This window comes from Hippichthys cyanospilos, chromosome 8 (assembly GCF_059441005.1).
Source record: "Hippichthys cyanospilos isolate Australia breed blue-spotted pipefish chromosome 8, RoL_Hcya_1.0, whole genome shotgun sequence".
Taxonomy (NCBI): Eukaryota; Metazoa; Chordata; class Actinopteri; order Syngnathiformes; family Syngnathidae; genus Hippichthys; species Hippichthys cyanospilos.
In genome coordinates this window covers 15,628,958-15,655,000 of record NC_142376.1, presented here as the reverse complement: position 1 = coordinate 15,655,000, position 26,043 = coordinate 15,628,958, and the positions used below count along the sequence as shown (strand labels likewise).

Here is a 26,043-nt window from a genome sequence, read left to right as displayed (position 1 = left end):
GCTAATCAGCTTGCATTTCTGTCGTCATCAACAACAGGGCTGTTAATTAGGAGGCTGGTGACAAGACAGAAGAAAATTAAGTGCGCTTCTGCTGTTTACAGCTTGTTTTTTTTTCTGGAACATCAGTGAATGGAATGGGGATTTATGGGTAAAAAAAATGATGCGAAAGTCTCAAGATTCTGCTGCATGAAATGTATGGAGATCAAGCTATTTTTTTTTCACTGCACCCTTTTAATTAAGCAGCAGTTTGCAAAAAACATTGCCCATGCTGTCATACACAACATAACTCACTATCAAAGTTTGTAATTTGATTTTTAAAAATGTATTACTGTCTGTTTAAAAAAAAAAAAAAATCATACATACAAATCATGAAAAATAATTTAGTTAACTTGGATTTGAACACACAAGCTACATGATGGAATGTGCAAGCAAAAAGAATGAATCCTCTTGTGAACAAATCTTTTTTCAACCAGTAGGAATCAGTGAGATGTCGCCCGGAGCATGAGGGCGATTTCTGTGCTACCAAGGCGCTTCTGTCATCTTTGTCTTCCAACAACTCAGTCATACCGGTTGTTCGTTTAACCTTCGATTTTCTTTCCTTGGATCTTCTAATTTTATGTCTGCTAAATAGTAACCAACGCTGAGTCATGTATTCATTGTTGTTTTTTTAATCCAAGTCAGAGTGTGTTACAACCTGAGAGAAGCAAATCTTTTTGAGAGAAGCAAAACATTTTTTTTCTCCACACTGTTTAAGTAGTCCACTCAGTCATTCAGTGTCACGTAGAATAAAAATAAACAGCCTGTGCCCCCAAACAGCTGCTGCATTGTGAAATGTGCTGCAATGCTGCTCCAATTTGAAATAGAGTATTCCCCAGAAATAGGCATAGTTTGTTCAAAGCAAACCTTAATGGGCTAATGACTGTCACACATATTAAAAAAATACTTATTCACATTTTACTCAAAATAATCAAATTAGCTTTTTTTTTTTTTTAACATAGTTGCCAAATAAAAAAATGACTAACTTCACAGTTGTGTTTTTGTTTCATCCAACAAATGAGAGTCGTTTACTTACTGTGTTTGGCAGGTAATGGAGTACGAGAATAGGATACGGGCCTACTCAACACCAGACAAGATTTTCCGCTACTTTGCCACCTTAAAAATTATCGGCGAGCATGGAGATGCTGAAGTCTACATGACGCCTCAAGACTTCATACGCTCCATCACACCAAATGAGAAGCAGCCAGAGAGTAAGACATTTTTCTATTAACATCACCGCTGAATTTTAGATTAAAAACTAGCCCTTTTCTGATGTTTTATGCATCTTCTATTGTTGCTGCTCAAATCATGGGTTCTCCCTGGGTGAATCCCTGTTTATCCTGCATTCAAGCCAAAGCCTATAAAAGATGGTAATCATGTGCGGCATTCATGAATATAAGTATTTCCATTTGATACATATAATCACATTTTCTCATTTATTTTGAACACCAAAAAGTGGAACGTAAAGATAGCAGAAAATCTATGTGTGTCATCACAGTCATTTACACTCTTTGGGCTCTATTTTGGTGCGCAGATCTGGCGGTCAACAAGGCACTGACATGGTTGGGGTAAAGCACCGGCTACAGTTGTGCAATCAGAGCAGCCCCCTGGCCATCCAGGGGATGCGTTCGAGTCAAAACTAATGTGCTTGTCAGGGTGATCGAAGTGCGCAAAGTACGTATACATGGAGCTGCAAGTAGACCTCCTTGAGCAGACATTGTCAAATTGGCCTGAGAGCAAGTCACAGCTCTTGTGAATGTCCTCCTAAGGCACACTGTAAGCGGAAAAAATATTTCAGATAACAATGATTATACTGTAATTCGTTCAATTAATTCATTAGAACACAGGTGTCAAACTCAAGGCCCGGGGGCCAAATCCGGCCCGCCACGTCATTTTATGTGGCCCGCGAAAGCAAATCATGTAAATCATGTAGGTTTCCATGGCCCTTGCTAAACTCTAGCTTGTTGTGTATAATGAAAAATAAAGTTGAGATTTTTTGGTTTGTTCTGTTACAGTAATATAAACAATAAACGAACAAACTAGAATGCTTTACTTCTGATTTCAAAACAACTAAGCCATCAATTTGTTGTGTACAGTAATAATACTATGAGATCATTTAAAAACGACTTGGTTTCCTCAACCTATCGGCCCAATGAAGGAAGTTCTCGCTACAAAATGGCCCGCGACAAAAATGAGTTTTACACCCCTGCATTAGAATGATTCAGAGGTAATATTTATGAACGAATGCACTACACATTGTCCCCAGAGCTGAAAGTGTCTCCCTGTGCCCAAATCCACCAAATTGGCGTTAGACCAACTGCGCCTTGAAATAGACCTGCTTTTAGGTGCTCTAAAATGTTACTACTTTTGGTCGTGAAATTTCAAGCTGCACAATTGGACGTGGAATACAGTTGCTCCTCAATGCCTATTGAGGCAAAGTGGAGTCTGCCAAAATCCCAAACACATACTTTTGCCGTCATGAAATTTAGGATGCATTGCTTTTTATGCATCAGGCAGTCTACGCTTTGTTACAAAATGTCAGATGCGCTGCCTCTCTATGTACCGCTATGCCCAGAAATGCGCACTGCGGTCTACCAAATTCCCAAAACGCAGCAAACTAGATTTGCTCCTGCACGGAATTGAAGATGTGTCGATATGACACGTGCCAGTCTACCAAATCACAGGCCATGACAGTGTCAGTTGTATTCATATATCACATTTATCTTTTCAAGCAAATGCTCTGCTTCTCTGTGATGGAATTATGATTTACCACTCCAAGCCTTATATAATAGCAAAGTGAAATGGAAGTGTTCTATGTGGTGGAAACGTGGCTTGAGTGACATGACAATTAAAAAAAAAAAACTTTCTTTTGATTACATTTTTTAACTTTCCATATGATTACCGGTATATATTTATGTTATTTTACAGTCCTTGCGGTCTAGAAATGTTTTCAGAGAGAAGTGTTGATGATTAATCACAGGTCTTAAATTAAAAATAATTACTCTTGTGGAAATGGTTTGTTGATGAACATTATTATTCCCTTGCGCATGTCAGGGATCTCTCGAGCTAAAATAATGTTATTGCCATTTGCTGTATGTCACAGTGTAATGCATCATGTTTTGTAACTAGAGTGTCTCTTCTCATGTGGCAGTGTATTTGTTTTCTTTTTTCTTTTAGATCTTGGGCTCGACCAGTTTATTGTGAAACGCTATGATGGAAAGGTAAGATTGGGGTTCATTAGTCATAAAGAGACGGGTTAAATGTAGCTTTGAAAGTTGTAGGGGTTGTTTTTTTTTTTTTGGTCATGGTATGGGTCTTTCATTTTTGTTTTAATATAAATCTTTAGTAGCAGTGGTGCCTTCACTTCAGGGTTTAATAAAAAAAAAATATATTTTAAAATTTAATTTGGCACTAAGTTGGCTATCTCTACAAACAGCAATTTTTTTTTGCTATGTTTTTCATCATCCAACCATCCATTTTCGACAGCCACTTATCCTCACAAGGGTTGCAGGCTTGCTGGTGCCTATCAAAGCTGGTTTCGGGCTGTAGGTAGGAGCCCTGAACCCGTTTCCAGCCAATTGCCGGGCACACAGATACAAAAAATCATTCGCACACCCAATCACACTTAGTATTGGGTATTATGGGGTGGCATGACTTGATGGTAGAGTGGTCGTCTCCCAGCTGAGAGGCTGTGGGTTAAATCCTCCGACCAACAAGACCATGTCGAAGTGTCTTTGAGCAAGACACTGAACCCCCAATTGCTCCTGATGCTGCATACTTGAGTACCCAAGATAGAAAAGTGCTATATAAGTGAAAGTCCATTTACTATTTAGTATGTACAATTTAGTTTGTCCAATACCTACGCCATGCATGTTTTTGGAGTGTGGGTGGAAGCCGAAGTGCCCAGAGAGAACCCATCCGGGCGCGGGTAAAACATGCAAATTGCACACAGGAAGGCCGGTGGATTTGAACTCAGGTCCCTTTAACTCTGAGGCGGATGTGCAATACACCGCTCCACCGAGCCGCCCTTTGCTATGTTTTAAATGAAGAAAAATAGCGTTGTTGTAAAATGTAAAAACAGCAGGAAAACACGTAAGCAAATTTCTAAAAAAAAAGTTTTTTTTTTTCTTGAAGGTTTAATTAGCCGAAAGCCACAAACATTACTTGATTTGTGTCTTGTGCCATAAAGGAGCATTATCTTTCTACTTTAGTACCTCCCTCTGTCCTCTGCACCACAAACGTTGGCAGCAGGGAATTAAGAGGGCTTTTCTAACCTGCAGGAGCTGATCACACACTTTCAAGGGTCTCATAATATGTCAAACAAACTCGCCTGTGAAGGACTGTTTTACAGAAAGAAAAAAAAAAAAAAAAATATATATATATATATATATATATATATATATATATATATATATATACACACACACACACACACACACACACACACACACACACACCTTAAATTTGCTCCCTTTTTTCCACTGGAGCTTTAGAAAGTCTTGTCAGTTGGTCAGTCAATGGCTCAAAAATGTAAGCACTTATAAGTCAATGTACCACTGTTCTTAAAGTTAAAAATTCAACATCTTTAAATCCCTACCTGTTATTTTCTTGTTTCATGTGTTTTTAAGTCAATCTTTTTTTCCTGGTAAATACCTAAAAGAGTCAGTGATATTCTTAACTGTAAAGGAAAGTTCTGTAGTTTGTGCAACACTCAGCATATACACTATGCTCATTGTTTTGCCTCTTTTGTTCCTTTTTGCAGGCCATGCGTTGCTTGTATTTGCTAGACAAATTTCTGTCCACATGGATTTGTTTGATACAGCATTTAGCTTTTGTCTCCCCCTCCAGTGTGGCCAAAGAGCTGGCAGAGCCAACAGCCAAATTAAGCGTAGATGAAACGGCCATGGCCTTGAGTCCTGAAGCATTGTAACTCAAGGGTATAGGGAAATTTTTAGCTGGGATTTGGCTGTTTTGATGGAAGCTTTTGTCATTGGCAGAGGAGTGAATTTGGAAATGTTGCTCCTTATCAATTTCCATTAGATATAAAATATAATAAAAACAAGTACAAGATTTGCCGTAGTAAGCATGGGTGTAATGTGCACCTCAAAAGGTCCCTCCGTTTATTGCTCATTTGCTTTAGCCCACATTCAAGCCAAACACAACACACCCAGTGTGACTGCGACTGAACAATTAATGTGTATACTGACTCACTGTTTGTTTTTTTTCCTGCTCGAAGAGAGGTGCTATTCTAAAAGTATTAACAGGATTTTATGTATTTGCGTAACAGTCACGCTTCGTCATTGTGTCCATCGTCTTCTCCACCCAGCGTGTTGATGTGGGTGACTTTGCCACCAGTTTAAAATTGTAATCTGCTGCTACCGTTTTTATTACTGTTGTTGACTTGATCATGCTTTTGTCTACGTCTCGTTCTCATAACAAGTAATCCGTCCATTTTCTCTCTTCCCCTCTTTGTGAATAATTATCTTCCTCAAACCCCTCCACCTTGTCTGTCTTGCCCTCCACCCCGCCCCCCCCCAATAAATCCATCTGCTGCTCCTCATTTTCCACTCAAAACCTCCCCGTCCTTTTCACCTTGCTTCTTTTGTCGCCCTTGCCCCAACCCTGCTTCTGCTCCTCCCCCACTTCAGGACTTCTGGCAGGTATGGGGTGTGTGCTCAGTGGCATGCGTGCACCTGAATGAATCGCTGCACTTAGTATTTATTAGCTAATCCTCTTGGTTTTGTTAGTCCACATATGCCTCTCCTTTTTTTTTTTTTTTTGAGAATACTTTCTTTCCTCCTAATGTGGACAGCCTATATAGTCACTGTTGTTAGTGCAGGGGAATAGCTAACCTATTTGTTCTTATTCAATATTTCCATATCATCAGCATGAATAGAAGATCTATTAAAATCTTTTTTTAAGAAAGATCTTCAAATCAGGGAAAAACAGTATAACTTCAATATTGCAGAATTCCATTTTGATTTTTTTTTTTTTTTTTTACAAATATGCTCATTTTAAAGGAAGTTATCACATTATAACAAGACACATACTGTAACATTTTCAAAATTATGGAACAATTCAGAATGTTGAATTATGCAATTTTAATAATAATAATTTCTAAAGAGCTTACCCCAGTCAGCAATGAATGTTCGAGTGTCGGAGAAGGTGACGGCTCTTGTTCTTGATCTTGTTAGGTTTTGTTCACGGTTGCAATTGGTCTTAATGTGCTCTTAAGATATTCTGAAACAAACGTAGTTGTTCTGAAATAGTCCTGTTTTTCACGTCAAGAATTTTTTTTAACATGTTTAAAATTTACTCGTGACATGAAACAATCCTTCAAATCAAAAATCAATCATTAAAAAGACTGTTTCAGAATGTCTTAACATCATCAAGAACAGTTGCAACCTTGGACAAACCCTGTCAAATAACTGATGTGAACATTCATTTGTTACAATCATCAACACTTGCAAATGCTCACATCTCAGTGGGATAGGGGCTTAAGGAACTACTCAATATATTTGGAAGAAATTTAAAATCCAACTATCTATAATGTTATTGTGTGCAAGTTTGGAGGTAAATAGTTAATTTTACTTGATGCTTGTGATGGTTGAAGTTGTGAGACTGCACTACTGTGAGTCTTCTGTAACCTCAACAATAATAGCAATAGAAATTGGCATGACAAATGATAGGAGATTCTTGTCTCTTTGAAGGTACATTGGTACAATATGCATTACTCAAAAATACACAGTTTTTACTGTAACAACTAATCTAGCACATTATTTTTTGTTCAAATAATCTGACTGCAGTTGCGTAACAAAGTCACTATTCATTCGTGCATGTGTAATATAATTTGTCCATTACCAAATGTTGCATCTGTTCATTTAAGGTGGCGGGTGCACGGTTGCTTATCGGAACAGGAATAGGATATAATGTACTTCCAAATGCCTTTGGAAAACATGACTAGATAATGCAGTGTTAGCATATACAAGTACTGTAAAAGATCTGGATAAACTCTGTCATGCCTGGGGCATGTCAGTTAGGTTAAAATCTCTTTTATTAATGAAGTCGATGTGTATCACTCACTGATGAGGACACACAATGGCTGTCACTATCTCGTGTTTCAACATTATACTAACTGAAAGTGTTTGAGTTTGCCATTTATAATCTCCCCAGTGCTTTTTGTGTCAGTTGTCTGCTATACCAACCTCGATAAATTGTTTAAATCTAAAATTTTCACTTTATTTCTCTTAGAATTACTAAACTCTTTTGCTGCAGAATTGAGTGAGAAAAAATTGACCCTCACAAAAATCTGAATTTAAATCCTGTAGATAGATGCTGTAATGAATGACAAATGTTTACATTTTAACACTCATTTATAAATCCTAGCGTTGCAGCTGTTCCTCTGCACTCAATCTCCGTTTCTTGTTCTTTATCGATAAGTTTCTACTGCATCTCTTTTTATTTTAAGTTTTGAAGAGTTATGAGCACACGCTTTCTACGTGCTTTGGTTTCGCACCCATGCTCGTTTCCTCAGCATGCTCTGTTACCAGAAAGTAGTTGGTGGTGGCGCCCTCTTTCTGCGCATGGGGACAACACAGGTGCTTTCGGACCCAGGAAATGGCTCTGTTGGCTATCACTGAGGCTGAATTGATGTGCTTGGTAGCCTCCACCAGTTCACCTTTTGGATTGGTCAGATGTCACTACTGCATGTTGCCTGAAGAGCATGGTTTAAGTCACTAAAGTCAGGAATTACAATATGTACAATTACTTTTCAAAGTGTTCCATATGTAGCCCTCTGAATGAAAATACACATCCTCTGGTAGTGGACACTTGTTACTCGAAGTATGTATGTACAGTATCTGTGTGTGCTGTTCTTGTGTTCACTTGTTCTGATTTTGCAGGAAGTTCCAGCGGGCCTCCACTTGGGCTTAATTTAAACAGCTATTCCTATCTCCATGTTTTCACTGTTTTCCACTCCTTGTTTGTCTATGAATATCACTTAAAAATGGTTACATTTCTAATTTTTTCATCCTCTATGTATGCCCTTCCTGATGTATATAAGGTTTTTGGTCACTTGATCATTTGAGGGCTTTCCTTTGTCTTGTGAGGCAGCTGCTATTTCTCAGCAACCGACATTTGTTGGCTGAACAGTCTGCATCAGGAGCAATTCTTCAATTGTGTTCCAAAAATAATCAAGAGCTATTAACAGTACGCCTGTTCTGTAAGTTCTCTGAGGACATGATTCAGACAGTTAATGTTCTCTAGCTACACATACACCTTCATGGAGTCCGTCCCATGCAACCATTTATTCTGGATAATTGTCAAGGTCAGCGAAGAGATAGATTCTACTTGTATAGGTTTGAGGTCAAAGCTTATCTTTTCAGATATAATCATGTCATGTTAGCGTGTTCTTGAGTGCTTGGATGGAGAGCTTTGTTTAGGTGGACACACACCTTAGTATAGCTTCTACTCACATTAATAACACTCGAAGTTCTACAGAAAAAAAACGTAAACCCTTATTTACTACACTATAATAGATAAAGAGAGTTGGTTTGTCAAATTGTCCCCATCAAACCTTTTACGATACAGGCAAATGGAACGTGTCAATATCTACAAATGTAAATTTAAGAAAACAAAGCTAATTTAAATATAAATAAAATCAAACTACTTATTCCTAAAGGGCCCATGTCATGGAAATTCATCTTTTTGATGCCTTTAACTATATTACAGTTTCTCACCCTAAACACCCCCAAATTGTTATTTTAATTCTGGTGCATTTCTAAGAATTTCTTGCTTATTCTGCTCTCTCAGCGTCGCCCCACCCAAGCAGATAAACATAACTTGCAAGAGGCATTATGACAATAGCAGTCCCTCGTACCGCCTCTACACCACCTGCACAAGATTAAATACATGCCCCCCTTATTCAAGGAGCACTTTGTTTTTACGTTTGTTTTAATTCCAGGGTTGGAGGAGGAAACATTTTTGGATCGAGTTGGCCAAAATAAACAGCATCCCTTCAGTTACAAAGGTTTTAGTGTAGAAAAATTGAAGTGGCGAAAATGTGTGTTTGGGAGCATACAGCCAGACAATCAACGTTTGTAGTAAAGAAGTAACCCGTGAGCTGAACTGTTGTTTTGAGTAGTGGTTTCCCGATGCACCTGATTTAATTTTGTTATCAGTAAAACACCTATTTTTGGCTTCTTCATTCACTCCGCCTCTGACTCCTATTACTGATCCCTACAAGATTAGCTTTTTTTTGTTGTTGTTTTGTCATGGAAGTCTGCTTTAGAACAACTTCATGGAGTGGGCGCAACAATTACACAGTGAGAGGCTGGGTTTCAATGAATAAGCCATTTTACTCCCTGGTTAGAAATCCAGCCGCCCAAAAATTCATCTTTCATAAGAAATTGAATTTCCAATGCATCTAGGTAAGATTCTATCTTTTATTTGCACATATTTAACAGTGGGAAGCTTAAAATACCATGATATAGGCCCTTTAAAAGATACAGTAAAAATAGTACATATAGCTTTGTTAACTTGTTAAGATGGTTAAGATGTTAAGATTAAGACGTGTATTAAGATGGTACATATGAATTATTAGGGCTGCAATAACTGCTTCTCAATAAATATTTAAAAAAAGAAATGACATAAATATCCACCCCTCATTTCACTGTCATCAGTCTATTTTGTAAGATTAGCTCAAATGTTTTTAAATATGTCAGCAGACTTCAGAACATACACATTGACTATCCATGTTAACGGAATGCCAAAATGTCATTTCAAAAGAGTGTTCTTAGAAAGCATTCGAGTGGACTTGTGTAATGAGGGGAAAGAGACAATCGGCGTGAAAGCTACTGGCTATACAAGCGCTCCATGAATGATGAGTCAAATTTGTTGGACTTCTGAATTCAGTTCAAATATGTGCAGCACAGTGCTCAGGCTGCTAGGAAACAAGAAGAGATTAGCCTTGGCCAAGCTCTCGACCTTCTCTCAGAGTTGTATGGTTATATATAACTGTGATTCATTTGACAGCATCGTCAGCAGCTCTGCCACAGCTGTATTTGTGCCTTGACTAGTCGGTTGCTCTCATCATATTCTTGAAGCCATAATCTTAGTTTGATGCATAGAGATTGGTATGAACACACGACTGGCTTAGCACTGATATTTATTTGGAAAGCATGCTGAGTTTTACTCTGACAGCTGTGATGTTGACACCCATGAGTAGGCATGCTCTGTCAAATGAGGCGCTATCTGTTCATTACTGAGAATACTAGAATGAGGGTTTCATTTGCGAATCAGTAATTTGAGATTATGCTACAACTGCAGCTAACTATAGACCCTGCAATTTCTAAGTTACCGGAACTTTTAAAAAACTGGATTCAATTTTAAAACATTTTGGAGTTGTGAAAACATTATATGACTAAAGTTGTATTGTATTGTACTTCCAAAAAAAAAAAAATCAGTCATACCGAAAACCTTTCTTTAATCAGTGGAGCAGCATCAGCGTATCTCCTTCAACAATGTGCAATCTTGTAGACATGTGACCCAAAATCATCATCTCTATTTATTTTCTCAACTGACAGTAATGGTTAGGATTTTTTCTGACTGCATTTCCTTCTCTCTATCCTCTATCTCCACCTTAAATGTTGGTCAACCAATCTTAAAGATTGTTGTAGTCTGCATGTATGAAAGACAGAGATTTACATTATTTTTAGAAAGGCCTAGGTACAATAAATGCAGTGTGATCAACAGTCCTGCAGATCAAGTCTCGTCCATTTCCAGATCAAACCGTCGATTTCCATATATGAATTCAAGCCGCAGGCCTGCTGTATTGTAATGTGTTCATTGTGTCATGTCATACTGTTTTTTAAATTGTAAAAATTAGTTGGGAGTCAGTAATGTGAGAGATGGATCTGGTCGTGTTTTCTCACCCAAAGGAGAGCCCTAAAAATATGAATGTGTGTCTGTAAATTTGATACCATTTTTAAAATGTACAGTGGAATCTCAAAGACCCAACCTGTGATGTCGAGTTTTTTTTGTGTCAAAATTGATTTCTTATTGAAAATAATTATATTTTATAAAATCAGTTATTCAGTAAACTATCACATTTTCAAATGTTTTAAATAACATTTTGTGAACCCTTCAAAATGCATTCTAAACTCTTGCGGTACTTAACATGATGCAATCTTTTCATTGTCTTCCAAAATTTTGAAATGTTTTGTAATACCTTTTAATCACAAACGGAATAATATTGTCAGGAGTTTGTTGGCAGCTATGGTGAGATGCATATATATATATCAGTCTACCTCGTTAATCTCTTTGAGAAATAGTTTAAACAGATGCTCAGTCACAGAAGTTTGAAAGTCCACCCAGTCACAAATCAGAAAGTAAGACTCAACATTTGCAACTTGTCTAACGCTGAAGCTTTTTCTAATGCATAGTGATGTCTGGAAGATACTCTTTTTCTCTCATCACATTCTTCTTCTATTACCAGCTTGTCCTGCTGTCATTGCAAAAATGCTGCCACACATTCTCATCAAAGCATGTATGTCAAACTTCCAAGTTTTAGTAGATATAAATCATTTGATTTGAGGTTCCACTGTACATTGGACAATTTGATATTCGTGTCATGCAATAAGATTTGTGACTTTCCGTATGCCATGACCAAATGATAAACTTGTTGTATTTTGTGGCTCTAATTCTTATCGTTTTTATTCTATTTTTGCACCAAATGTTTTGTTTTTATTAGGTGTGTGTGCGTTCGTGTCTGTGTGTGTGTGTGTGTGTGTGTGTGTGTCTTTATCATTCAAGACCCTACTTAAGATAGCGGAGGCTGTGTCCTGTTTTCTAACAGTTCTTTCTCATCCTTCCTCTTCCTCTGAAATGGACCTCTTACAGACGGAGGTAACTCCACCAGGGCTTAGTGTGCAACCCCTGACCTCCCTCTTCCCGAGGCATGCGGTGTCTTTATGTCCACTCTTGTATCGTGGAGCCGTAAACTTAGTGGGGTTCCGGCTATTTAGCCTTTTATTCACCCGAGTGTGCATGTGATTAGTTCACACTCTCATGCAAGGCTGTAATTATACACATGCTAACAGAAAAAACATGAATTACCTTCTGTGTGTTTGTGTACGTGTGTTTGCGTGTGTGTGCGTGTGTGTGCGCGCCCTTGTATAAATATCTGTGTGCGCGAAACCAAAATCCCTTTGTTTGTGTAATAATACCCTTTTGATTTGTTTTCCAGATGTTTTTTTTTTTTTTTTTATCAATAGTTTTTATGTTTGTGCTGCGCTCTTGTGATGCTTCCTCTCTTGTTATGTCAATTTCACACTGTGAGTATGACCTGGTTTACAGTATAAAGTTTGTACACCCACTAATTATTTGCCACCACCAACCTCACCTGCCTGTCTAGCCTCATGTGTATGCAGCACTTGCATGACTTGATCACCATATCGTATTCAGTCCAGTGCACACTGATTCTCCTCTGTTCTGTAAAAAAAAAAGGATTCAGTTTCTTTTGAGGGTTGTTATGGGGGTAAATCTCATAGACACGCCAGTGAAAGCTGTCCCCTTCTGAATAAAATACACTTTTAATATGTTTTTCTTTGTTTGCCTGGCGTTACATAAGCAGAAGATCGCCCAGGAGAGGGAAAAGTTTGCAGATGAAGACAGCATATTTTACAGTCTGGGAGAATGTGGACTCATCTCCTTCTCTGATTACATCTTTCTTACCACCGTGCTGTCCAGTAAGTACACATTTGTTCATTTGACACAAGGTTCCTCAAAGCCTCCATACAGTTCACAGTTTAAACGCTATTTCTTTGATATCATAACTGTGAAATAATGGTTACTTGAAAGAACATTATTTTGCCCTCTCTCCCACCCACTTTCGAATAGGACTGAATTATATTGTACTACTCCTTATGATGTGCATACTCATTTACTCTAATAAATGTATTTCATTGTTAGTACTCTGTTTTTATCAAATAAAATCTGGACCATGTCTCATTTTAAAAAACATTTTAAGGTTCTGAAACATTTTAATGGCACTCATCCTTTTCAATAGGGAAAGATGATTTCAAAAATGATTGTTATGAATTTTCAGCAAGGTCACAACAAAAAAGTTCATATCTCATAACACCACTGTACTAACTAATGATGTGAAATAAGATAGAATGGGAAATATTTCTGTTGCTTGTGTACTTTAATGTAGGACACGACATGCAGTATTCATTTACTTTTTTAAATTATTGCACATAGATGATAGTTGACTCAAGAGGCTAGGGATTATCTGTTAAAGAATCATTGAGGTAATTTGAAGGATGATTTAAATATGAAGCAGTTGATGTGTACCGCGATGCAAGTCTGTATTGGACTATTTTGTCATCTTCTGGGTTGCTTAAGTGTGATGTCACTTGTTTATTACTTTATCAGTTTCAGAACACATTTCCTTTTGTGTGTGTTTGTGGTCTCCAGCTCCCCAGAGGAACTTTGAGATCGCTTTTAAGATGTTTGATCTCAACGGTGATGGAGAGGTAGACCTGGAGGAGTTTGAACAGGTTGGTCCGGGATCAGCATCAGCAACATTCATTGTATAAGCTTGTCTCACACTAACACATAAAAGATAAGAGCAGTCTGCAAGCTCACAAGTTTGTCCCAAGAAAACATAATGAGGTCATTTTCGATCTTTACAGCTTGAAGGAAATAACATTTTATTTAGAGGATATTCTAAATTCAAATGAACAAAAAAATATAAAATTCATATTTGAAATATGTCAACCCGTTTTGATGCATTTTACAGCAATGCTAAAAGGGCTTCTGACTATAGAGGAGCAGAGGACAGATGGATGCAGTGGTCTTTTTTTGTACAATAAATTGTGTGTATACAAATAAGGTGAATTTGTAAAGTATTTACAGCGTTTCACTTGGTGACGTTTTGTCAACTGCAAGGGCACTCAAATTTTTTAATGGGGTTATCCCCGAGACCTGCCTTTCCATCAGCCAATGGTCTGCAATCTCTTGGGGGATGGGAGTCGATGAGACACCTGCATATCTGTAAGGAGCCGTTGTTGATATCCTAACAACCAGTGATGGGTGGCAAATATAGCTCAGCACCAATATGATAAATTAGTAGTTCCTCTTTTGCAGGGATATCTGTTTAGTAAACACCAGATGGATTAAAATACACATCTGGGCTTTGCCACGAATCTTGTTCAACTGCAGTGAGAGAGTCTGACTCTCTTAGCTTTATAAGGGCTTTCAGTCCTCATCGCTTTTCATTTCAGACAGTGAAGATAAAAATGACCCAGGCTGAATAGAAGACACGTTTACCGGGCAGTAACTATGGGACAAGATCTGCTTTTCATTTTTATTTTATTTTGTTTTGAGCCAAATATGTAATAAGACATAAATGTGAATGCACTGCCTGTCAAGCCACTGTATTATAATAAAGCAGCCAAACGTTGTGAAAGCTTCAAAATACTGTTAAACTAACCCATAACAGGTAATGTATGACATGAATGGCCTTCATGCACTATTATTATGAAGTGTCTCTTGGTAGCATGGTCATGACGATTATCTACTTTATAATCTTTTGCTCCTATAGAGTGTGAGCAGCTCTCAATGTAAAACAACATAGTGAGGTTATTTTTTAAGTTCTTTTATTTTATTACCAGCTAAATACCAAAAAACATAAGGCGGTTGATTCAGGTCAACACATTGAGCACTCTTTCTTATAGCCTCATTCCAAATTGTTTTAAATTAATCCCTTGCTTCCCTTCCATGTAAATTACCCCTATATGACAATGAAAAAAGTTAGTTTTTTTTTTCCCTTCCCCAAATTTGGTATTAACAGCTTTTACCATAAAGCTCAACATTGAACTCATGTGCATCATATGTATTTCCTTGAGATGTTTCTACAATTTAATTGGAGTCCACCTGCAGTAAATTCAGTGGATAGGAGAAGATTTGGAAAGGCACACGCCTGCCTTAAGTCCCACAGTTGACCTTTTCCTGTCAGTGTACTAACACCAAGTATGAAGTCAAAGGACTTGACTATAGACCTGCAAGACAAGATTTTCTTGAGGCGCTCATCTGGGGAAGGATACAGAAAATTTTCCGCTGCTTTGAAGGTCCCGATGAGCACAATGGCCTCCCATCCTTTGTAAATTGAAGACGTTTGGAACCAGCAGAGCTATTCCTAGAGCTGACAAGCTGTCAAAACTGAGCTATCAGGGCACAAGGGCCTTAGACAGGGAGGTCTTCAAGAACCTGATTTTCACTTTGTCAGAGCTCCAACATACCTCTGTGGGGAGAAGAGACCCTTCCAGAAGAACAAAAATCTTTGCAGCAATCCACCAGTCAGGTCCAAATGGTAAGGTTGCCAAATAAAAGCCACTTCTTAATTAAAGGAACTTGGCAGACCATCAGGAATTTGCTTAAAGGCACCTACCTGAATGACTATCAGATACGGCGATATCCTGGATGAAAATCTCCTCCAGAGTGCTCTTGACCTTTTACTTGAGCAGAGGTTGATTTTTTTCAGTAGGACAATGGCCCGAAATGGCCAAAATCTCAAAAGATTGGCTTTGGAACCACTCTGTGAAGGGCCCAGCCCAATTGAACATCTCTGGCGAGACCTAAAAATGGCTGTGCACAAATGTCTTCCATCCAACATGATAAAGCTTGAGAATTACTGCAAAGAAAAATGGCCAGAACTTTCGAAAGATAGGTGTGCCAAATTTGGGGCATCTTATTCAAAAAGACTTGAGGACTGCAGCCAAAGGTGGATCAACAAAGTATTAACCAAAGTCTGTGAATACTTATGTACAGTAAATGTAAAAAAAAAGGCCATTATGAGGTATTGTGTGTAGAATTTAAGAATTTAATTTAATACAGTGTGGAATAAGACTCTAACAAGACAAAATGTGAAAAAAGTGAAAAATTTTATGTGTATTTCTGTTTTTGCTAACTCCAGACACTGACGGTTAGACTAATTGCATGGCAGAAAGCGACTTCAGTGTTCTCATTTGTCCTTCAGTGTTATCATTTGGCCTCATCCATTCACAATCTTCTAGGTCCAGAGCATTATTCGCTCTCAAACAAGCATGGGCATGAGACATCGCGATCGCTCCACCACAGGAAACACTCTAAAGACAGCTGGCTGCAGCTCAGCACTCACCACTTATTTCTTTGGAGAAGACCTGAAGGGAAAACTTACCATCGGCAGCTTCCTGGAGTTTCAGAGAAAGCTGCAGCATGACGTGCTTAAGCTGGAGGTAACATGATTACTCTGAGGCAGTTTATTAGATGGCTTAAGAGGGAAAAATGGAGATGTCTATCCAAACAATCTAAAGCTGGCTGCTCCTTTCATAGTCGCTGCCACAACTTGATGTTGTCAACATGATTTTATCAGCATGGGTTGTGCCTAAGTAACAAGTAGACCTGTCAATATGAAACTGACCACTTCAGAATCTGTTATTATATATTGAGTAATTGGATGCATGTATTACGAAATGTTTTTTATTACTGTTTGTAAACCTATCATTGTGTATTTGGTATTTAGAGACCCTCCCCAGAAAACAATTTTTTTCCTGCACTTTTGCAGGAAATCAGTCAACAAGATATTGTGAAGTGTTATTTAGCTGACAGCCGCTCTCAACTTTCAAGGTTTTTGTGGCACTTGTCATGGGTTTTCCTTTTTATTGTGTGTATGTATGTATGTATTTATTTATTATATATTTATTTAGTTGTTTGTTTATTTATTTTAAGCCTTCCAGTGAGTAACTGTGGGTATCCGGGGAGATCTCTTCTGAGATAATGTAGAATTCATGACAGCAAAAATACAGTACCAGCTCCTGGTCGAGGCTGTGTGACTGAGCTAACACCAGCACATTTATGACGTCCTATCCGCCGACAGGTCGGGAAATTCTAACCAAAATCCAGTCTAGGCTATTTGCCAGAAGCTAGCAGGACTACCCATTGTGAACAGCCAAAGTCTGCTAGGTCTGAGATGTTTGAGTCAAAAATGGTCAAATACGGCTTTTATGAAGATATTTTGATCAAAATCCTGCATAGTGCAGCATTAATCAATATCATACACAAGGGGTTGACTGACTCACCATCCTTTTTTGAACCTCGTTCAGTTATTGGTTTCGGAATTGTTTTCCCTAGTAAAAGTCGGTGTGCATTATGGAATTTCTAATTCCTATGTTGAGTCTTTTTAGTCTTGTATAAATGATCCTAAATTATATTTTCCTGTCAAGAGAGGCTACTTTTGGACTCTAGCCTAACAAAAAGCAGATGCTCCATTTAGGTTTGAATGATCAGCCCTTCCAGTATTGCTGTCTGTCTTATCGTTTGCGTAATAACAAGCTGCCCCTTATGTAGTGAATTAGCATTTTGAGAGGTCGGCACATTCTGAGGCAAAGAAAGAAGGCTGCCGTGTGGCTGTCAACCTGCCACAGATATAAATCGCCAGGATTGACCTGACAGAGCCAAGGTCCACTATTGCTAAGACACGCTTCGCTGGAACTTTGTGAAAAACGCGCACCGAGATTTAATGTCACCGTTCCATATCCGGGCCTGATTCAACTTGAAGTCTGACACCAGAATTTACAGTTTACCATCATTCTGTGCCAGCCTGTTAATTTGTTTGTTCTCGTGCACCGCACACTCGGTTCTCATCAGTCTCTCTTGCGCTCCCCCCTCCAGTTTGAGCGAAATGATCCAGTGGATGGACGGATCTCTGAGAGACAGTTTGGTGGTATGCTGCTAGCTTACAGCGGCGTTCAGTCTCGTAAACTCAAGCAGATGCAGAAGGGATTGAAGAAGATGTTTAAGGATGCACAGGTAGCGTTCATGTGTGAGTGTGTGTGTGTGTTTTTTAATTGATGTCTTCATCTTAAGTGAATAGCCCTTAAGCTTGTGTTTTCAATAATTGCCCCACATGGAAGCTAATGTGACAGCCTATGGGGCATTCTTATATATATATACACCGTATATATATATATATATATATATATATATATATATATATATATATATATATATATATATATATATATATATATATATATATATACAGTCGGCCCCCGGCTTATTTACGAACAATTCGCCTTACGAGCGTGGATCAGGGAGATTTTTGTCCTCCGCTTACGAACGAACCTCTCGCCTTACGAGCAATTCGACATGCCGGCCATTGAGTATGTGGAAATGTTCTCGTTTAATTGTGTCAATAAAATCAATAGTAGCGACATCATCAATCATCAGTAGATACTTGTGGCAGTAACGTGAACGCTATTGGTCTTACAACGTCACACTGACTGTCTCACTCACGGTGTCTAAATATATTACCATTTAAGTGTAGTGTTTGTACAGCTAAAGGGAAAAACAGCTGACATGAAATTAAATGTGCCGATTGCAGGACAAAGAATTGTCATTGGTTTAAATGTGTGTTTTTTTTTAAATTAATTGTCAATACATTCCAACCGTTTAAAAAAAAGTGCGAATAATTATCAGCCAGTCAAGGAGACGCCAATATGCTATTGGTCGATTAAGGTCACCCGGTCTCACTCACGGAGATGCTATTGGCCGGCGTCACACGTCAATCACAGAAATGCCGATATGCTATTGGCCGAACGCCTTTATCTAGCTTGATGGGACAGGATGGAAGGAAGTAGAGAAAATGTGTGAAAAACGGAATGTTTTGAAGACTTTGCAAACTTTATCTGTTAGACATAGCTTCTAAAATTACTAGCAGCGGTAAAGGAAGAAATAAGAGGATGATGTTTTAGTATCTCCGTGATTTGCACCATGACTGAAAAAGTTACTGTAACACTGTAAGACCAATAGCCTAATTGCGTTGCCGTGTTGGCATTGAGCGTTAATCACTGCATCCTTTTACGGGTGGAATTTCAGTGCTGTTTAATGGTCGTTCTACATAACTGCATGTCATGTTAGACGGCAACCTCCCGACATGCTTTGGGACAGCGCCCTTGTTGCAATACTGTGAGTTGAAACCAACATTGAGCTAATGTTCGAATAAGCTATAAGTATGGTGCCTAGTTAATACAACACACACACCCTCCCCTCCGCCTCCACTCAGCTCAATTCACGTCGGGAAAAACAGCTGACATGAAATTAAGTGTGCCGATTGCAGGACAAATAATCGTCACAGGTTTAAATGTGTTTTAATCAATTAGATGTCAATACATTCCAACCGTTTAAAAAAAACGTGCCAATAAGTATCAGTCAGTATCAGTCAGACGCCAATATGCTATTGGTCGATTAAGGTCACCTGGTCTCACTCACGGAGATGCTATTGGCCGGCATCACACGTCAATCACAGAAGTGCCGATATGCTATTGGCCGAACGCCTTTATCTAGCTTGATGGCACAGCTGGTTGGGATGGAAGGAAGTAGAGAAAACCCTGACTGAAAAAGTTACTGTGACACTGTAAGACCAATAGCATGTCTGGTTTATAGTGTTGACTTCTGCTTATCTCAGCTCAAGTCACATCTTTCCAAAGGTAAAAGTAGTTATTCCTTTGTATTTGTTATTTAATGAAACTGTACAGTAGATTATGTGATTCAATATTAATATATGTATACAGCGTGATGTTCTTACCTAAGGCTTCTGCGCGCGTTGCACGCATTCACGAATTAACATGGGTTTGGATTGCCCGCTATACGAGCAATCCGAGATACGAGCGTAGCCGCTGAACGGATTAAGTTCGTAACCCGGGGGCCCACTGTATATATATATATATATATATATATATATATATATATATATATATATATATATATATATATATATATATATATATATATATATATATATATATATATATATATAATGTATATATATATGTAATGTATATATATATGTATATATATATATAATGTATATATGTATATATATATGTATATATATATATATATATGTATATATATATATATATATATGTATATATATATATATATGTATATATATATATATATATATGTATATATATATATATGTATATATATATATGTATATATATATATATGTATATATATATATATATATATATATGTATATATATATATGTATATATATATATATATGTATATATGTATATATATATATGTATATGTATATATATATATATATATATATATATATATATATATATATATGTATATATATGTATATATATATATATATATATATATATATATATATATATATATATATGAGCATAGGAAATCATAGCAAGTGCTAATAAACATCAAGGTTTTCTACCTGGCCTTCCACTAGTTTCTTATCGTTGTCATCCTGTTTCTCAATTTCTTAGGACCATCAACAAAACATTAGTACTCAGCACAGGCTCAAGCTTGTTCTCCCACCATAATTTATTTAACGGTCTTTATTCTGTTCCACGCAACTACCAAACTGACTTGATGAGAGTAATTGCGTAAGGGGCAATTTACCTACTTCTGTGAGCCATTCTCGCACGGAGATAATCTTAAAGTTTAAAGTGCATGAATCGACTTTGCTGAGAGAAAAGGGAGAAGATAAAATGATTCTAAATGTTTCAGGACAATTCTGAATGTGCACATTGCCTCAACATTGCCAACTTGTTCCATGTAGTACAATAATTTCATGTTGGCTGTACCTGACTGTAAATCGGGATATGGAGTGCTGTGCTTAAGGATTTGATATCCCCACCGGTGTTGCAATAAAAAATATCCCATCACTTCCTATTTAAATATGTCATACATCACATGATAACAGCATTTAGGATTCTATGCTATTGTGCAACAGATAATAAGATGAGTGGGATTGGTAAACGCACCAAAGATCTTGACCTAACCTATAGTAGGTTCATTAAAAAAAAGTTTTTCTTTCCTTTGTCAATGAGCACTTGAGCAATGTGGCAGTCGCATTGTATTATGCATGTGGGCCTGTTCTGCTGACACTCCTCAGCACACTGCTCATCCATGCATGCCCAATGCCTCTGCCCATTTGTGTCAAACAGCTCAACGGCATCATCCTCACAGCTTTCGGCAATATTTGGATGACCTTTGTGTTATTTTGCTGTGACCTGGTCATGCCTGGTTACATGTTGTGTTAGTTTTCAGTTATTTTACCTTTATTTCAGCCTTGTTTTTTTTTCCTTTTGCTACAGGGCATCACATTTGAGGAGGTGGAGAATTTCTTCACGTTCCTGAAGAATGTCAACGATGTGGACACTGCGCTGAGTTTCTACCACATGGCCGGAGCGTCCATAGATAAAGGTAAAGCCGCTTTCAATTTGCCCTTGTCCCCACAACACTTGAGCTGCTTTCACTTCCTTCGTCTCTTAAAGCTGTAAACTCTCAAGCACAATGTAGTGGGAGTCAACGTAAGATAAGACAAAATCTGCTCTTAGCAAGTTTTGATTATACTGTGAAAAGGTATTACAGTGATTCCTCTTCTTAAGAACGCCTCTTGTTATGAAAAAATCAGTTGTTGGTATTTCATATGAGACACGAGACACCAGCGCTTGCGCCAATATGACTGTAAGGTAATATGTTATCACAACTCGTGATGGCTACCATATTTTTTACGGTTTGTGATGCATTTTTATCATTTATGAATATGCCTGCTCGCCCACAAACGAGACGGTAGTTTTTGCATTGATGTTCATTATGATCTTACACTTTTCATCTTTCCTCATTTCATCCACACTTCCACCAACAATTTACACCTTAGAACTAACAAACATAATATTGGCATGAACGGCTAACATTGTACATTTTCACATAAAAGCACGCATGTAACATACAACTTTGGGCTATCATGTCTGACGTTAGCGTTGTTAGCACAGTTAGAACTTTAGCAATGACATCACACATGGAGCACTTTGCATGACCCCTAATTGAATCTACGTAAACTTACATGCTCAAATAATCCAAAAACGAAATATTATTTCCCCTGTGGACTTGTAAATGAGTGAATGAAATGCAAAATAGTAACGTACTAATTAAATGTCCTCAAAAGGTGTCTCTCTCTGCACTCATCACACCAGCACAACACACCAGCACCATCGAGGCAAACGTGAACTGCATTCATACAGTCAACTGCTACAATGAATATGATTAATTTCAAGAGTTTAGGGGCAATTTATTCTTTACATGATATTTTTTGATTATTATGCACTAATGAAATTTATTATGGGTTTGTTACCGTTTTTGATGCATTTTTATCATTTAATATCCATTTCAAGGGATTAGGGAGCATTTTGGGGGGCTGGGAACAGATTAGGCTATTTCCATGTAAAAAGCAGCTCTACTTATGAAAGATTCACTTTACAAAATTGCTTCCGGAATGAATCAATGTTGCCACAACCATCAATAAACTTGTTTGAATTTATAGCTGATAATTAATTATTTTTTTATTATCATTATTTTTGTAATATAGCCCTTAAACTTACTTACTGTAGAGTTCATTAGATTGTCCTGGTTATTTTTGTGGTCAGTGTACATGCACACAGTTTTTTTTTTCGACTCACAAGCAAAGTGTATGTTCCAAAGTACCTTAAAGGGGATCTGAATTTTTTTGTTTTATGTATTTGAAACTGCTGTCCCACCTAATTTCAATCAATAAAAGATATGTGCTCATAGGCAGCCTTTCGGCTGTTTATGTACACGTAAACTGATTTGGGAAACCCATCACACCAACTTTTGAAAATGAATGTGTGCAAAATTAATACATGTGTTTTTTCTATGAGACATTCAAGAACACGTGTCATAGGAGTTAGGGTGTTCCTTCTTGAGGAAAAGAAATGAATGTGCTTCTGCATTTTTTTAATAGAATTTTATTACCAGCTTTTGCCTCAGCTGGGTTATTAAAGTTTCAATAGTTTTTTAGTGTATCAACAAAGAAATGTAGTGCTTATATCATCTTCTCAATGAGTCAGCATTTCCACCATTAAGTACAGTGATTCAGCTTTTTAGTTCTATTTGCATGTTTATTGGCTGTTATTCACTTTGAGAACAGCTACTAATCGAATACTTTTAGTAATATTAGATCTCAAATTGATTATTCAAATATGAATAGAAATGATGTATTCCACTTAAACTGAAAAAGCAGAAAATCAGTTTCTTTTTAATGAATGCAATGCACCATGTAATATATTGCTTTTCTGCCTGGGACATGAGCGCACACGTTTACGAACTAGAACATGGAGAAAGAAAGTAACGTTGTGTGTCGGACAAAGGCAGACGCTATTCCCTCTTTTTCCGTCAACGATTGCCTAAAGCCTTGAAAAGACCATCCAGTGAAGCAATAGCTAAAAGGTAAAGTTAGGTTGTGTTAGCTCAGTCCTTCGCAATCATCTTTTGCAAAGGAAAAAGAATCCCCCACAGACACACTCATTGCAGTTTCTAGAAATCAGATCCTTATCTATGAAAATTGTATACATACATTTGTAACTTTTTTTAAATTCTCAAAAGAGAAAAGTCATTTAAATCATTGTTTATCAAATGTTAACTTTACTATGTACTGGGGTTTATACAGGTTAAAGTGCTTATCCTGGGTGAGAAAAGCAGAGACTTTTGTCATACTAACATATGGGAAACAAATGCTTCTGGTGATAGAATGACAAAGTGCTTGATTTGACATATATAGCCAACTTTTTAAATGTTAATATCACAGAGGATCGCTCAATTAATTGTGGCAGCCAATCGTGATTGCGATTAAAATTTGATTAGCGTAATTGTGCAGCCCTACCCCTTTGTTAGATTCAGCAAAAATGAAAAGCACTCATTACCGCTGAAAGAGAGTATTAACGGTGATTGAAACCTTGACTTTAACACCTCTGCAAACCATCAAAACGGTTATGGGCCCATACCTAATTGCAACAGTGCTACAAAACGCGTAACTCGTCTATGTTGGATTCTTGAAATCATTTTCATTCATTTCATGGCAAACTTTTATACTCCTCCATCTTTTCTGCTATCCCATTTGATGCGCTTTTTGAGGTGTTCCCATCAATATCATGGATGAGATGAAATAGATTTTCAACATTTTATCATCTGCCTGAGGCTTTCCTCCCCCCCACCTCCTTGGTTTGTGTCTTCATATCCCCCTCAATCATCCTCTCAGTCAGTGGATCTCACTTGCACACGCCAACGTTTGTCAGCCTTTCTTTCTCATTACCATATCTATCGGACTGTGTTCACTCAATGGTAGCCTTCTCCGCTAATGAGTTTTCCTCATCTGTGGTCTCCTTTTCCCAGTTACCATGAAACAGGTGGCCCGCACCGTAGCCAAGGTTGAACTGTCAGATCACGTGTGCGATGTGGTCTTCGCCCTGTTCGACTGTGACGGTAGGTAACTTTTGTGTAAGGAGTCATCTTGTTATTTTTCGTCTTCTCGAGCTCCCCCCTCCCTCCCACTTCTCTTCAGGGAACGGCGAGCTCAGTAATAAGGAGTTCATCGCCATTATGAAGCAACGGCTCATGCGTGGGCTGGAGAAACCCAAAGACATGGGCTTCACTCGCTTGGTGCGCGCCATGTGGAAGTGCGCTCAGGATACCGCCTGGGACTTTGCCATGCCAAAGACTTAATGGAGACCAAAGGTGACGCGGGAGTGGGAATAACGACGCCATTAAGAGACATTTTTGTTTAACACTTTGAAGGACATTCTGGTGTCACGAAGCATGCAGAGTGTGCCTGTAAGGATTGCCATGAATGCATTACACACATTTGTATAATGGGAAATATATAGGCATATATTTATTGCTGCCATACTCAGTGCAGCATGTGACCATTTGTTAAAAACCTTGTCCAATTTGACCCATCTGAAATATTTTGCTGCGGATTAATAGCCAAGGCTGTTAGCATCCCTATAGTTAGCCCCGAGCTTCTTTTGACATTTTTTTAGGCTGACATTTGTCACCCTAATATGTATTTTTGTGTAACCTTACGAAAAATATATTGCTCACTGAAACACTTTAAGATGTTATGCAAATCAAACATTTGTTTTGATAACTTGGTATTCTTTTGCATGTGCTTTTTCACTGTGTTTTCTATAAAGCACTGAGAATTAGTGAGGGTGTGAGAGTCCACTTCTCATGACCATTTGCCGCTGCTGTTTTTCTTTTAAAAAGCTTGTCACCAATTTGAGTTGATAATCGGATTCTCTTTCCTGGCTGCAATTGTGCACTGTATGTATTTTGTCTCTGTGCATGCATGGCTGCCAGCACTTATTTTCAACCAGGGGTTTCCTAACTTCCATCAAGGGCCAAAAAATAGGTATGTGTGGGTATAAATAAAGATGTATTGTTTTATATTATTTGGTATTCTATCCCTTTTATTAAATATTAAAAAAAAAACTGAACTGTTAATTGTTTACCTTCTTTGTTGTAAAGGGAACATGCAGAAATGAGGCAGTTTCCAAATGCAGGAGTTTTATCATTGATGATATACTGAATGCACGAGAGAACAATGGCAAATGATGGCTCTGGAGAGGAAACAAAATGACCCGGATTTTCATTTAGACTGCAGTTGGAATATACAGTTCCGTGCTAGACTTAGGCCACAATTATATTTTGCTGTTTTAGCAATGCCATATAGTATGTAATTACAAACCCAATTTTAATTTAATTTGGACGGTGTGTAAATCATGAATACATTTTAAAAAAATACAATGAATTGAAAGTTCTTTTTCAACCTATATTCAATTAAATACACTACAACGGCGATGCGTAATGTACAAGCTGGGAACCTTTGTTAGTTTTTGCAATTATCAGCTCACATGGAATTTGATGCCTGTAAAATGTCCCCCAAAATCTGTGACAGTTGGCAAAACAGAAGTTGCTCATCGCCTGTTTGCTGCCATGATAGGATATAAAAGGCAGTTGTGGGCCATCAGGGCCAACAAGGCCTTCTCTACTGGCCTAACATAACCTGACCTCATTATCATAATAAACTATAATAATTATAATAACTATAATGAAAGTCAATTTCATTTC

The 26,043-nt window shown here is 37.7% G+C and overlaps 1 protein-coding gene across 3 annotated transcripts in view; it reads left to right on the top strand.

Moving 5' to 3' along the window:
* micu1 (mitochondrial calcium uptake 1) overlaps positions 1-25,364 on the top strand; it is a 32,051-nt gene extending 6,687 nt beyond the window's left edge. The window contains exons 4-13 of one of the 3 annotated variants that reach the window (XM_088421778.1): positions 1,085-1,247; positions 3,214-3,257; positions 11,848-11,940; positions 12,668-12,782; positions 13,513-13,595; positions 16,113-16,313; positions 17,749-17,886; positions 21,213-21,321; positions 24,307-24,396; positions 24,476-25,364. In XM_088421778.1, coding sequence (XP_088277904.1) covers positions 1,085-1,247; positions 3,214-3,257; positions 11,848-11,940; positions 12,668-12,782; positions 13,513-13,595; positions 16,113-16,313; positions 17,749-17,886; positions 21,213-21,321; positions 24,307-24,396; positions 24,476-24,636 — 1,197 coding nt within the window. In that variant the 3' untranslated portion in view covers positions 24,637-25,364. Of the gene's footprint in view, positions 1-1,084; positions 1,248-3,213; positions 3,258-11,847; positions 11,941-12,664; positions 12,783-13,512; positions 13,596-16,112; positions 16,314-17,748; positions 17,887-21,212; positions 21,322-24,306; positions 24,397-24,475 lie in introns of all 3 variants that reach the window. The other 2 variants (XM_088421777.1, XM_088421776.1) reach the window with 2 other exon arrangements.
* Positions 25,365-26,043: the final 679 nt, after the last annotated feature.